This window comes from Ailuropoda melanoleuca, chromosome 6, assembly GCF_002007445.2.
Source record: "Ailuropoda melanoleuca isolate Jingjing chromosome 6, ASM200744v2, whole genome shotgun sequence".
In the NCBI taxonomy this organism is placed as follows: domain Eukaryota; kingdom Metazoa; phylum Chordata; class Mammalia; order Carnivora; family Ursidae; genus Ailuropoda; species Ailuropoda melanoleuca.
This window is the reverse complement of record NC_048223.1, coordinates 87,881,016-87,896,299: the sequence shown is the minus strand read 5'-3', so window position 1 is coordinate 87,896,299 and position 15,284 is coordinate 87,881,016. Positions and strand designations below refer to the sequence as shown.

The following is a 15,284-nucleotide window of genomic DNA, read 5'->3' as shown; positions in this document are numbered from 1 at the left end:
TGTTTCTATGCTATCTCATACACAGACACTCCCTAATCACAGCAGTCATGCTTACGTAGGGCAAGATGGTACTGTTCTCTTTAATTGCAGTTCAAGGAACTGAGGTCAAGAGGAGTACACTGATTCGCTTATGCTCACATTTTCAGAAGTCCAATTGAGTGGCTTATGTGTGTTATGCAAAGCTAACTCCAAACATACAGCAAGGAAATGCCAGAGGGAGGAATTACCACGTAACACTGCGTGTGAATAAATTTTGTAGTGAAACATTTAACGATTATTTCTGTGACTTTGTGTAGTTACCCAGATGAAATCTGAAGTTTTCTAACCACGGTAGCATTGTTATTGTAGAAAATTACAGGAATCTGTGTGTTTGAGATGAGTGTATCTTAAAAGCTGGTATGATGCCCTTTCCTTGTGCCCCCAGGTCCTGGCATTGACGTGCCTGCCCCAGACATGAGCACGGGCGAGCGGGAGATGTCCTGGATTGCTGACACCTACGCCAGCACCATAGGGCACTATGTGAGTACCCGCCAGAAGCCCTGAGGGCCTCATGTGCTATCTATAAGAAATAACAAACTGATTGTATGTGGACGGAGAATTTGCTGGGTTCTCCTCCTCCCCTTTAATTGTATCTTGATTTGCATGTTATTTTACTTCTGTCTCTCTTGTCACAAACCATAAATGTAGTGAACATGGACTGAGCTTTCACTTACATGCTACACGTCCCGAAAGCTGGGGATGGGACCTCAGAAATGGCAGGGCAGGACATGGTGCAAGACACTAGAAGGGAAATAAAGAAGCATTCAATTCTGACTTGCCTCAAAGAGCTTTCATNAAATAAAAAAAAAAAAAAAAAAATATATATATATATATATATATATATATATATATATAAAATAAAGAGGAATTAGGACACATAAGCAGATAAGGAATGGAGATGGGGTAATACAAGGATGGAGTTACATCTCTGAAGGAAGACTTCCTGGGTGAGGTATCTGGGCTACACCTGGAAAATGGGTAGAATTTAAACATGGAGATGGGGGGGAGGTTGCGGGTAGGAGGAGACACAGTGTGGAGCTCAGATTGCCTGGAGATGAGGCCTATTTTGAAGCATAATAGAAGAGTGAAGAAATAAGTGAACCAAGACAAAAATAAGCCTTAGTTTTTTGTTTTGTTGGCTAGTGAGAGGGGAGGCTCTGGTGCTGACCCTCTCTTAAGGGAGACTGGGCTGGTGCTGTTAGGCTGCGCTGGAGCCCAGGGGCTGTGGGGGCTGGGGAGAGCACTGGTGCATGACAGAGACTCCGCAGGACTGGAGTGGATGCGTGTTAGCAAGGAAAAGAACCAGGAGGACTCGAGTCTGGGGGACCGAGCAGAAGTAGTACCACTAATACAGAACGCAAGAAGGAATCCGTTCTTGGAACAGATGGAAGCTTGAAAAACATTTAAGGGGTAGGAAGAGAAAGGGAGTTGAAAAGATATTCATTAAAAATGTATATGCAGAGTGCCTCTGCCAAACAAGCCAGGTATTCAGTGTGGTTGGGGTAAATGGGAGCAGGGGGAGTTCTGATGCTGGGGCAAGGCGTAACAGGGCCTGGCCAACCCTTCGCAGGTGAAGTCAGAAAAGGCCTCCTTGAAGGAGTAAGCTTCTGGTGTGTGCTTTGAACGACAAATAGGATGAACTGGGGAACGGTCGGGGGTTCGAGTGTTGTTGGAGGCCAAAGGAACCACTGGGTAAAGTTCTGGGGTGCAGAAGAGGTGAACTTGAGACTAAGGGAAGACTGTGGTAGCCAGAGTGGAAAGCAAGAGAGTAGAGCCTAAGAGAGGCCAGTTAGAAGAGGGTCAGACCACATCACTCCCCTGTGCGTGACAGCGAAGACTTTGGTCTTTGTCCTGAAAACAGAAGGGCACTGGTGGGGTGCTAGCTGGAAGCACGTGTGAGGCATTTTGAGCTTCACTGTGTGCAGCGGGGAACGGGACTGCTGGGGCTAGGAGTCCATGCAGGAGCCCAGAAGAGAGGGGATCCTGGCCTGCCCTAGAGCTGGAGAGAAGTGCACAGATTGAAGAGTGATACACAGGGCAGGCATTCAGTTGCAGAAGAACCAGAAGCACTGAGCTCCACATGATGTTGAGGGAGGGTTTCTGGTAAGGACAAGTTCGGCAATTAGATCCTCCGTGGGACTGCAGTGGGAGCCAGGCTGCAGGGAGGTGTTGAGGGAGGGAAATAGGGCATGAAGAGTAGCCTTCACTGAGAAAAATGGCACTGGACAGCAGAATGAGAACTTGAAAGGTGGCTGTTGCCCAAAGAGAAAGATTATTGTTGCTGTTGTTGCTGATGCTGGCAAGTTGACTGGCTGTGGGCCCCAGATTCATCCGCAAGAGATGAGGCAAGAAAGATACAGTAGAGGTAGAGTCTTCCAAGGGAATAAAGGCCTCATGAATTCTCCTTTAAAGGGCCCGAGCGGAGGGGCACCTGGGTGGTGCGTTCAGTTAAGCATCTGACTCTTGGTTTCAGCTCAAGCCATGATCTCAGGGTCTTGAGATCAAGCCCCACATCACACTCCAGGCTCCATGCAGAGTCTGCTTGAGATTCGCCCCCATCTCTATCTCTGTCAAATAAATAAATAAAATCTTTTTTTTAAAGTGGGGGGGGCCTAGTGGAAAGATGCGCCTTGGAGAAGAGGAGAACTATTCCCCCCAGAGAAGGAAGGGGGCCGCAGCAGGCAGTGGGAGGGACTCGCACATTAGCCTGAGGTCCTGACACAGTGCAGTCTGTGGTTGAGAGCATGAGCCTGGATTTGGAACTGGCTCCCTCACACGCCAGCTCCGTGACCTGTGGCAGGTGCCTTCAGCTCTCTGGGCCACCGTCTGCTCGTTATGAAAGATGACAAAAGTAATAGCAGCTAATGAGGATTAATTGAATTGTGCATTACATTATGCACTTAGAATAGTACCCACTCCTTAGTAAAACACACAAAACAATAAGTGTTTATAAATATTATATAAAGTATATTGCTTAAATTCCCTGAAATAAAACAAGAGCCGTATGAGACACTTCAAAGAATTTTGGTTTTAACTGCCATTCCCCAAAATGATGCTTTTTCCATATCAGCTTTTGATATTAAATGAGCTCTGGATATGGTCTCTCGTTCTTTTTAAGCAAGAACACTAGACGACATAGTGCAAAGTAGTAGGCAGTGTATTCATTATTCATAGCTTATTCCCAGAGGTGACCACAAAAGAAAGTTTTGTGAGGCACAGCCAGCTAAACCTTGGCAAAAGACTTCCCTTCTTCTTAAAGTGATAGGAAATCCAAAATCAGGGCCTAAGGTAAGGAAATCACGGTTTTTCTTACTTAATTTCCAGATGTAAAGCTAAACATGCTTCAACTTTTGTCTAATCCTGCCCAGAAGTGCAGGCCTTGGAGGCAGGGCGTGTTGTCATGGGGCTGCTGGGACAGTTAGGTGTGCTGGGGAGGAGGGCGGCTGGCACTGGGCCCGACCTCAGACGGGATTGTCAGCAGCTCCAGCATTCACATTTGCACTGTGTAAAAGCATTTGGCACTAGGTTCGTAATTTTGGGTTCTCAGTGTTAATTATTCATGAAGGGGAACTGTGGGAAAACTACTGATTTCTGTAAATCACTTTACTAGACTGCTTTCTTTTATTTTTTAACTCTTTTTCTTTTTGTTGGCAGTCTAGAGCCAATACAATTCTAAGTTCTCTGTAAAAATAGTTAAACAGTACAGATAAAGACCAGATAAAAGTACAGATTAACTCACCCAGCTACAACATCTGTTGGAAGGTAGGGACTATGGTGTGGGGTAAAGCCTTCCATCTTGCTTGCCATGGGTAGCAGATTGCCCTGCAAGTTTAGTAGTCCGTACTTTATCCACAAATTTAAAACACTTCCTTCTTTTTACGTTGATTTCCTATATATAAGAGGACCATGTAGTTTCTCCTGTCCCACTCATCAGTCTGTTGCTTCTGCACTGTTCTGGTTGCTACAGTTTATGGTATATCTGATATATGTTGGAAGGGAAGCTCTCCCAAGCCCTTTGTTTTTTCTGATGATAGTTGTTCCTGAACAAAAATATACCTCCAATTCGCAGAGTGCAGGAGGATGGGTGGTGAAGACTGTTACTCTCCCTGCCTCCCAGAGCTGACCGCTGCTTCCAGAGAGCCTCGACTCAACCCATAGGCAGGAGCCTCTCTGTCTCGCCCACGTGTACCTCTTTGTTTTCCTAATTCAAATGATACCATACTAAATACACAAAAAATTTGAATTCCTAGAAGTAGAATCTTTGAATCAATGGGTATTTTTATTTTGGTGGGCATTCCAGAATGCCCTACAAACCCCTTAGTTATATTATCTTTTTTTTTTTTAATTTCTTGAATACTTTTGTTAATCCATTCTTTTAGGTGAAGCTGAATATTATCTTTTAAGTGGCATTTTATTGAATTTGTAGATTAATTTGGTGGAAGAGTATCTTTACATCATTGTGTCTTCCCATCTGACCAGGACTACCATAATGGCTCTCCCTACTAGGCTGTGTTTGGTGACGTGCTCAGATTTTATGGTAAATTTCAAGAGACATGTGAGATATGTATCCAACTTAATAGGACTTAAATACTTTGGAAGGAATAATAGTTGTAAGCAGAGCTATCTCTACTTTTGTGATACTGTTTTTTGTACTAATGATGTAAGTTCCTAAAAACCTTGTTTCTCCCTTTGGAAAATATAGTCTATTTTTTTTTTAAAGATTTTATTTATTTGAGAGAGAGCGAGCAAGCACAAGCAGGGGGAGGGGCAGAGGGAGAAAGAGAAGCAGGGATCCCGATGTGGGGCTCGATCCCAGGACCCTGAGATCATGACCTGAGCCGAAGGCAGACACTTAACCGACTGAGCCACCCATGAGCCCCATGAAAATATGGTCTGTCTTATTATATATTTCTAGGAACAGAAATTGAAAAAGCGAGGCTTCTCCCTATTGGTGAAAGTGTACCCATAAGCACACTTGTAGTCCTCATGAGCAAATTAGTTAAATAAAAATGTGAAGTTTGGACTTTCTCTTGCAGGATATTAATGCCCATGCCTGTGTTACCGGTAAGCCCATCAGTCAGGGTGGGATCCACGGGCGGATCTCTGCTACCGGCCGGGGAGTCTTCCATGGGATTGAAAATTTCATCAACGAAGCTTCTTACATGAGTATTTTAGGAATGACACCAGGGTTTGGAGATAAAACGTTTGTTGTTCAGGTAAAAATGTTTGCTGTCTTAAAAAATAACTGATAAACATAAAATAGTTTTTTCAGTGTTTTTAGATTTGCAGTTTTTAAAATGTCATTCTTTTGAATCTTTTAAGTGTTAGAGTGGATGTTTCCAGAATAATACACTCTTTAATCTTTGAATCTTTGTATGATTCATGTGACTAGAACTACTTTAAGTATCTTGCAAATACATACAAAACTATCACCAACTTCTTTTGGTCAGTATTTAAATTGAAATTTTTTTCAGAAGGGGAAATGTTTGCACAATGATCCAGATTTCAACTTTCAGGAAGAATTGCCTGGTGTTTGGTTATTTTACTGAGAGGAATCTAAATTAAGTTGACTGCTACTTTAAAATAGATTAGAATTCGTATTCCTCCCAATTAGTGATTTTAATGTTTTTACAACCATAAGACATCTGGTCATCAGGGACTGAGGACTTGTGCAGTGTGACTGACACTACCGCCATTCCTTTATAAGCTAACAAGGCTGCACCAAACTAAACTTCTTCACAGATATCAGAGGATTGGGCTCCACATTCTTAAAGAAAAACTGATTGCTGAAGAGAAGCCTCTTAGTACGTTGTTTCTTGTGGCAAAAGGATTTTGAGAATGACTTCTAAACTAATAGAATATGCCTTGGTAAGAATATGACTCTTACCATCTGTCCTAGGATTTTGGTTTTTGTGTCATGTATAATTGTTCTTTATAGGGATTTGGTAATGTGGGCCTGCACTCTATGAGATATTTACATCGTTTTGGTGCTAAATGTATTGGTGTTGGTGAATCTGATGGGAGCATATGGAATCCAGATGGTATTGACCCAAAGGAACTGGAAGACTTCAAATTGGTATGTTAATCTAATATCCGAGCAGTCTGACTACCCTGAATATTATAAAGTTGAAATAAGTCTTACTAAAATCTATTTCCATTGTTTACTTTTTAAAATGCAGCCCAAAGAGCTTGTATCTTCATATCATGGGCGCTAATCATAATCATTGAAACTGCGGTACAGCCATTAATTCTGACTTCTCGATCAATTGCAGCAACATGGATCAATCCTGGGCTTCCCCAAGGCAAAGCCCTATGAAGGGAGCATCTTGGAAGCCGACTGTGACATCCTGATCCCTGCTGCCAGTGAGAAGCAGCTGACCAAGTCCAATGCACCCAGAGTCAAAGCCAAGGTGAGAGCCTGATGGAACCAGGGCCTTACCAATGTGCAATGACCCTGAGCGTGAGAGAAGAGCTCTAAATCGGCTTTCCTCTTTTTTTTTTTTCTTTAGTTGCTTTATTGGGCTATAATTCACATGCCACACAATTCACCCAAGTGTAAAATGTAATGGCTTTTTGTATATACACAGAACTGTGCGGCCACCTGAGGAAGCCATGTGTTTCCTCTTAAACCAAACTTCCAAAAAACAGGGAAATTAGAAAGATGTAAAGTAGTTTTATACACTTTATTTATAGAACAAAATAACGCTTATTAATTAGACTTAAACTGGAGTTCTGCCCGTACAAACACGCCTCTTGCACCCAGTGGAGGGATTCGATGGTGTTGCTGGCATTTCTGTACGTCCTGCCTCTCTTGCAGATCATTGCTGAGGGTGCCAATGGGCCGACAACTCCAGAGGCTGATAAGATCTTCCTGGAGAGGAACATCATGGTGATTCCAGTAAGTCATCTGTTCGCCAGGTTTTGTATGCGCTTGGAATCGTAACTGTCTTCTGTGACGAATTGGGGAGAGAAAGGGATCATTCTTAAATTTCCAAAGCTGTAATGAATTCTTCATCTTTATTTTGCTTTTAAGAAAGTAAAGTAGAAGGCTGGTTAGTGTAAAAAGCCTGTCAGTTTCCGCTTGGACCTGAACCTTTTCTTCCAGCTTCAGGCTCTTGAGTATTTAGCCTGCGTAAGAATCCAGTTCTATAAATAATGTCTGTTGTGCTAGAAGTATGAGTTCTAGCTTAAACTCTAAGCTTTTCCATAATTTCTAACCTTGTGCATTTCAAATGTCCCTTGCTGCTTTACTCAGAAAGCTCATAGGAAAAATGTGTGCTTGGGTTATGGGTGGGTAAGCATGGGGTCTATACCAGAAGATGATTTGCAAGTGGAGATAAATGTGGATTTGTGATGCGTTTAAACTTTTGTTGAAAGCACTTAAGAAATTTCAATTTAACTGAAACAGACTGCCCTTAGATAGTAGGAGGAGGGATGTTGATTTTCTCATGAGGCACGCTGTGGCCAATCTAGCAGTTGGTAGACCAGCAGTTTTGTCTAAAAGACTTTTTTGGTGGAGAAGACACTCTAACCAAAGTCGATCAAATGCTTGTTGGTTAATAAACAAAAAAATTTTTTTTTCAAAATGGAGAGAACCTCACATGGATTGGAAAGGGTGTTTGTTAAATTTCAGTGTGAAATTCCTAATACAATCTAAGACATATTTGGGAGGTTGAAAGCCTAATCTGCTTTGATATTAAAATGGAGCTCTGATGGTCATTGAAAGCATTTACTAAAACCATCATCCTTATTGCTTTGATGTCTTCCCTGTCACATTTTTGTGTATAGGATCTCTACTTGAATGCTGGAGGCGTGACAGTATCTTACTTTGAGTGGCTGAAGAATCTGAATCATGTCAGCTATGGCCGTTTGACCTTCAAATATGAAAGGGATTCTAACTACCACTTGCTCAGTGAGTTCTGAAGACCTTGTTCAGAAATCATCTTTGGGGCCAGCTAGAAGGCTGGAAAAAGCTTCTACTTAAAAAGGACTAATTTCCTTTTTGTAATCCTAGAGCATTTCATCTCAGAACAGGAAATTATATTATTCTCTCATGAGTCTTAGGACCAAAAATATACTATTTCTTTATGGGCAGTCAACTTACTAACTTCTCAGATATACTTCTATTCAGATGTTTATTCTGTGCTGTAATGTTCCACTACCATAATCTACAAGTTAGTAAATAGAAGCAGTATCCTTTTAAACCGGGAATTCCTGTTGGTACTCCTCCATTCTGATCTCGGGTTGCTCATAGTTAAGGCCTTTCTAGTGTCAAGAATTTTTGGAGTCTTCTGATGAGAATGCGGTTTTTCTTTGACCAGAGTAGGCTCCAGAGTTAACGGTCCAGTTTGGTCCAGCTGAAGTAAGACCAAGACCTCCAGCTGAGCCTCACTCAGCCCACTCTGAGAATCTGGGTGAAGTGTTCCATCCATTTCCGTTTCTTTTTCCCTCAGCATTTTCTTTTTAACAGAGCCAAGGAAAAACCCTGGTAATGGGTGTTATGGAAACAGAGCACTGACCTAAATTCACATTTATATAGGAATTTGGCAGAGTTCTAAATGATTAACCCATTTATGGCATTAGTGTTGCTTCTTTTTTTTTTTTATGATTTTATTTATTTGAGAGAAAACAAGATAGAGGGAGCGAAAGGGGGGAGGGCAAAGGGAGAGGGAGAAGCAGGCTCCCCGCTGAGCAGGGAGTCAGACATGGGGCTCCATCCTGGGACTCTGAGATCATGACCTGAGCCAAAGACTGACACTCAACCAACTGACCCACCCAGGCGCTCCCAAGGCTTCTAGATTCTGTAGTTGTTTCTGGGTTGTGGATATATTTGAGACTACTTCTGGTTCTACTTTTTTTTTTTCTACTAGCAGTATTTTAACCTCGCCTCTTGGCTTTTTGCAGTGTCTGTTCAAGAGAGCTTGGAAAGAAAATTCGGAAAGCATGGTGGAACTATTCCCGTTGTACCCACAGCAGAGTTCCAAGACAGGATATCGGTGAGTGTGCTGTGACAGGCCACACACAGCCTGCTCCTCTGTAGATCCGGGCAATTGGCGTGGGGTGACGGGTGGTCAGCAGCACGATGGTAATGACAGGATCTGTGTGTGCTTCGTGTGCTCCTCTCTCGTTACATTCGAAACGTGGAGTAAGAATTTCAGTTTAGGGGCGCCTGGGTGGCACAGCGGTTGGGCGTCTGCCTTCGGCTCAGGGCGTGATCCCGGCGTTATGGGATCGAGCCCATCAGGCTCCTCTGCTGTGAGCCTGCTTCTTCCTCTCCCACTCCCCCTGCTTTTGTTCCCTCTCTCGCTGGCTGTCTCTGTCAAATAAATAAATAAATAAAATCTTAAAAAAAAAAAAGAATTTCAGTTTAAAATAAATAATTAGCAGTTCTCCTGGTCTTGATACTTTTGTAATGCAGATGACTCAGCAGGTGATTCTAACATAATTGTGAAGAACTACTACGTATTCTAACTCTTTAAGTTTCAGAGAAACAGAAAGAAATGAAAAGTAAACATGAGGGGCGCCTGGCTGGCTCAGTTTGGAAGAACATGTGACTCTTGGTCTCTGGGTCGTGAGTTTGAGCCCCACGTTGGGCATAGGGATTGCTTAAAAGTAAATAAACAAACTTTAAAAGAAAGCTTTCCACAAAATAGAAACAAAAGTAAACATGAAATTGAACTATGTGAAGAATCGAAATTGCCGTGTGGTTATGAACAAGCCTGAAAGGAAGCAGGTAGAAGGGCATCTGAGTGAATTAGCTGTTGACGGGACAGAGTGAGAGCACTCACACGTCACAAAGAGAACGTCTTCCCCAGTAAATGGCAGAGACGTGAGAAACAAAGTCATAGGAAATAGGCCTAGAAAAGAAAAATGTTCAGTCTCAGTAAAGAAATACAAATTAAAATAAGGTTTCTTTAACATATTAAACTAGCGAAAACCGTTAATGGATCTCACGTTCACCGTGTCTGTGGTGAAACAGTGTACCTTTACTTTGATGACAAGGCAGATCATTGCAGCTCTTGGGAAAATTTGAAGAGCTATGACACTTTTCCTGCCCGTGGACATACCGTAACATCTCTTCTGGGAATTTATCCAATTTATCCTGAGAAAATCTTCGTAAAGGAGAGGAATGGCTCCACACGTGATGATGTCATTGGAACTTTGTTTGCAGTCAGGTTTTTAAATTAGGTTTGATTTAACAGTCTGCATGCACATGGCCGGGAAATGGCTAAGTTATAATAAATATGTCTTTGTATGAAATATTCAGTCATGGAAAGTAATGTAAGACTAGATTGCAACATGGGGGGAAAGTTAGGGTTTTGTTTTGAAGAAGAGAAGGTGCTTTGCCACTCTGGGTATTAACCATTCCCCTAAATGAACCTTCATCTTTCCTAGAGCCGTGTCTCTCTCGGTTCTGGTTCCTCTGTCTGCAATGCCCTGACCTGATCCCTGCTGGAGTATCCCAGCCCCGAAGGTCCCTGCGTGCCGGAGTCACACACATCCATCCATCACACGTTTCCCTGCGCTGCCGGGACATGCTGCTGCCCTTAGATGGGCGTCCTGCTCCTCCCTGTGGCCGCCTGTGTCCTGGCACAGCCTGGCATGCAGCTGCCGACTGAAACCTGGAGAGGGAGTGTGAAAGAGAACAGCCAGTTAGGAAGGCAGCCATGACAACTTGCTTTTTATCCTTGTTTAAATAATCTTTGCCCAGTATGTTGGTCTCCCAATTTTCCAGATGCTTTCAGTGCTTCAAATGTTTGACTTCAGTGCTATTTCTCACCTCTTACTGACTTATTGTAGGAGTCCTGTAGTGTCAGTTTAAAAAACGGGGTTTTTTTTCCCCAGCTCCTTCCCTCTAGTTCCTCAGCCATGCTCTGGTCCTGCCAGGACCAACATCGTTGACCACCCCACCCCCTGGTTTTCACTGCCCCCCATCACCCCCAGATGTCTTCAGTCCTCTCCTTATCTAAGTTAAACTCCACACTCTATCATTAAGTCATCCCCCGTCTCGTTTTGCCTCAGCATACCTCCTTGCCAACACCTGAACCCGGATGAAACCTGAGTCTGCTCCCTCCACATCTGTCCCCTTTGAGCTGGAGGTCCTGCCCACTGCTTCCTCCTGACCTGAACTTCAAGTCCACAGCTGGCTGGCGCTGCCTGGTGGTTCTCCTGCCTCTCCCTGTTCCACTTTCTCGTTCTCTCTGCCCCTCACGCCAGCATGTGACCCGTGATCTGTGCACAGAGGACACTTCCCCAGCCCCCGGCCCCTGGTACCTGCGCCATCTCTTGTTGCCTCTCCTCTGGTTCTGGAGCAGCTCTGGGTGCCCCCATCTAAGCCCAGTGGGCTGTTTTCACCCCCCCCCCCCCCANCCCCAAGATGCGCTACTTGAGCCCCTCTTCCCCCCTGTCCCGCATCAGCAGTCATTCCTGTCAGTGTGCCGAATTCAGTCTTAAAAAAATCAGTCTCTATCCCAGTTCCCCTTCCAGACTTGGTTCTTGCCATTTTTATTTCGCTCGTAGCAGACGTCCTTAAGAATTGTGTATGCTGTCTCCAGTTCTTCTCCTGTGCTCACCCTCGCTGACACCCACCACTCACCAAAACCGTTCTTGTCCAGGTGACCAGTGGCATCAGCACTGCCCAATTCAGTGGTCACTTTTCTGTCCTCCTCTTCCTTTGCTGGTCAGCAGCTGTTGTCAGTCTCCCTCAGAGATCTGGTTTTAAGTCCACGTATAGGCTGCCCCCCCCCCACTAGAATATAAACTCCATGAGAACAGAGAATTTTCATTATTTCTTCTGCTCTGCCCCCAGTGCCTAGAAGAGTGCCTGGCACATAGTAGCTGCTCCTTGTTTCATGAGGGAATGAGTAAATGAGAAAGAGCAGTAACCCACCTGTGAAGGAAGTTCTATTTCTTCAGCCTAACTTGATAGGACAGAACAAAGTTTGACCCAGATGTTTCTAACTAATACAGATGTTACAGATAACACACCTTCTGAAGTGAGGAGAATGCTAACTAGACGAAGGTCAGCATAGACCCCTTTGGTCGGTGACCCAGTTTCAAGTTTCCATCTGGCATAGCAGGATTGGATTTGACCACTAGGTAGGACTTACTAGATTGGGGGCGATCGTTAATTGTCGTAAAATTTTAGAAAGCGTCAAAAAATAAGTAGAGGACTCTATTGAAACAGTTTGACTTATGGAAATAATTGGCATGGGAAGGAGATGAGCTGACTTGGTGGTCGAAGGCCCTGGGTTATATCCCAGCTCTAAAAACAGCTGTCTGTAACCATGGCCAACTTCCCTGGTCGTCGGCTCCCTCCTCAGTGGAATGAGGGGATAATAAGGAGCTGCTGCTGAGCTCTGTCCAGCTTTCCACGTTGGTGGCACTGCTGAATACACAGCCAGGATCCTTCCTGGGCCCCGTGCAGTGTCCCTGCTGGCTGGGGAAGTGAACGGTATAACGCGCTGCTGTGGTCCGTCTGCTCTGGAGGGGCAGCTGGTGCTGAGCTCACTGCTCGCCCCCATGTCTCTTGCTCCAAGCTTTTCTGTGTGCATGGTTTTACTGTGATCTTACTTCATGAGTATTTGTTTGCTGTCAAATACAATGAAAACCAAACAGTGATTAAAACACAACTATGTAAATAGCCATCAAGATATTGTATAGAAATTAAATGTATCTTTACCAGAAGACAAAACCATCCTGTCTGGCTGTGTAGTGATTGAAGAATCCTTTGTGCTCTGATAAATGAAGCGTGTCTGTGTGTGGTTTTGTTAAATTTCTTTTTTTCCCCTCAGGGTGCCTCCGAGAAAGACATCGTGCATTCTGGCTTAGCTTACACCATGGAGCGTTCTGCCAGGGTACGTGTGCAGATGCCCTTTGCGTGTCTGCTCCTGACGCGACGTCCCGCTCAGCCGCGTGCTCTCGGCAGCCAGAGAGCCGTGGTAGCAGATAGCGGTCTGTGTACATGTTCCTCGTGACTGTGCAACAAAATGCGTGCTTTTTCAGGCTCAAGTGATGGGCAGTGTTTTCAGGGCCTTCAGTAGGTTGACCAGGCTTTTGGAAATAAATAATAATAGCGGATTAGGCGGATTAGGCGGGAGTGGTGTTTGGCGGTTATTGAGATACCGGCTAGTCGGCTAGTCAGCCAGACGGATCGCCCTTCAGTGCAGCACTGTAGTGTGGCCGCAGGAAACTGCCTCACTAGAGGATTGAGTGCAAGTAAAAGGTTTTTCGACCACTTGGTCCTTATTTCAAGACCTTAAACACAATTTGAGTCCAGTTTTCCTAATTTCTTCTTGAGTTCAGATTCTGTCCACCTGGCTTTAAGTTGAAAACGCATAAGCGGACGTCAATGGTGGTGCTTGCTGTTAATTTTTTTTAATGAGATATCATTGACATGCCATAAATTCACCCTTTGAAAGTATATAATCCGCAACCTTAAGTATCTTCACAAGACTGTATAGCGGTCACTGCTCATGCCAGAATATTTTCGGCACCCCATTCCTAGTTCTGCAGAATTATCACCAAGTTCAACAGCGAGCTCGCTGCAGATAACAGGGTGTCTGAAGGACAGAGAGACAGCTCATACTTGAGGGCAGCTTCTTACTGCTGCCTGGTCAGTAGAGCATGTATTAGTTCATGGATTCGTCCTTCCCAGCGGGGTTCGGTGCCCGAGTCCTGCACTGATGGGGGGCGGGTTCACCTACGCCGGGCCCGTGTGTGCCTCGTGTGTTCACGGCCCAGCTGCTCGAGTCAGGGCTGTCCTCACTGTGTGTTCTCCTGCCTTTCAGCAAATCATGCGCACGGCTATGAAGTACAACCTGGGTTTGGATCTGAGAACGGCCGCCTATGTCAACGCCATTGAGAAAGTCTTCAAGGTGTACAATGAAGCTGGTGTGACCTTCACATAGACGGAGTGTGGCTGACCTCCTCACTGCCCTGTTGCCCTCTTCATCTGCAGACTCTTCACAAGTTTACATGTAACCACAGAAATATCTCTCTCTCTCTCTTTCTCTCTCTCTCTCTCTCCCTCTCTCCCCCTCTCTCGACTTACTAGATAATGGACATCATTCTCAACAAGTCAGTCCAAATCAGCCCCTTTGAGAAAAAAGAAATTAAGGTTAGGGGATCATGTACAAGCTGACGAATATGAAAGTAGAAATCACCTATGCCAGAGAGCCATTTGGGTATTTCGCCGTTAAAGGAAAGGTCTCTTCGGTCTGTCTGTGCTGCTTTGCTCCGTGGCTGCTCCCAGTGCGGTCAGAGCTGGAGCCAGAGCTGGGGCCAGGAGCACACCTGTTGCCCGAGAGCAGCCAGTTGCTGACCGGCTCTGGACGAGTCTGAGACGTGCTGTGACTCTTGACGCCTCTGGGCAGCGGGCGGGGGGCATTTTCAGAAGGGGGCATGGTCCTCAAGTGAGTTACTGGTATTTTACATCAGCAAGATAACTCAGTTTTACAGATGGCAACAAAAATAAAAGCTGTTTCTCTTTATGCATTTTATTCTCTTAGAATAAAATAAGTACATGCTGCTGTAATAAAATTGCCTTTAATCACTTACCAAGCCTAACCTTGACTCAAGCGGTGAATGCCTGTAAACATAATAAATGAAACAAAGCTAGTATTTTTATAATATAAAACAGTATCATTTATAGCTTATCAATCATGTATTGTTGTCCAGCAAAAATAAAAAGTCCGATGGAGAATTAAGTTATCTTCATACCTGCAAATGGTGAAGGCTATTTTTGTTAAGACTGTCAGAATTTACTAACCATAATTATGACCTATAGTCCAAAGAGTGCAGTAACCTCCTTATCATGCTAATTAATTGTTCTCTTTTGAAGATGTACTGGGTTGTCTAATTGAACAATAATTCAAGTAGAGTGTCCCAGAAAAAAACCACTTGGGCTCCCACTTTGGAGTCTAGCTGGCGGCTCCGAGCCCTGCCAATGGCCCCGACTCGGCCTGACTTGGTGTCCTCTTCGAGAGGCCTGAATACTGCACACTTCATTACCACTGGGCTGGAAACAACCTTGGGTTGAGGGTTTTGTTTGGGAGTTAATTTGCCAGGGCCTTTCAAACAGTAGTGTCCCGATGAAGTACTAGATATTATTTATGTAAGAATGAGCTTTTTTTTTTTTTCTTTTTTTTAAACAACAGTATCCTTTCAGAAATTTCTAACTACTTTGTAACTGCATGACTTAACCTGGTGATAAAAGCAGTTATTAAAAGTCTACCTTTTCCAAA

The 15,284-nt window shown here is 44.2% G+C and overlaps 1 protein-coding gene across 1 annotated transcript in view; it reads left to right on the top strand.

The window, feature by feature from the left end:
* Positions 1–15,284, top strand: part of GLUD1 (glutamate dehydrogenase 1) — a 36,025-nt gene extending 20,741 nt beyond the window's left edge. The window contains exons 5-13 of the mRNA XM_002915393.4: positions 425–519; positions 5,076–5,255; positions 5,978–6,115; positions 6,312–6,449; positions 6,857–6,937; positions 7,828–7,951; positions 8,944–9,035; positions 12,834–12,896; positions 13,830–15,284. Of these exons, the coding sequence (XP_002915439.3) occupies positions 425–519; positions 5,076–5,255; positions 5,978–6,115; positions 6,312–6,449; positions 6,857–6,937; positions 7,828–7,951; positions 8,944–9,035; positions 12,834–12,896; positions 13,830–13,949 (1,031 nt within the window). The 3' untranslated portion in view covers positions 13,950–15,284. The remainder of the gene's footprint in view (positions 1–424; positions 520–5,075; positions 5,256–5,977; positions 6,116–6,311; positions 6,450–6,856; positions 6,938–7,827; positions 7,952–8,943; positions 9,036–12,833; positions 12,897–13,829) is intronic.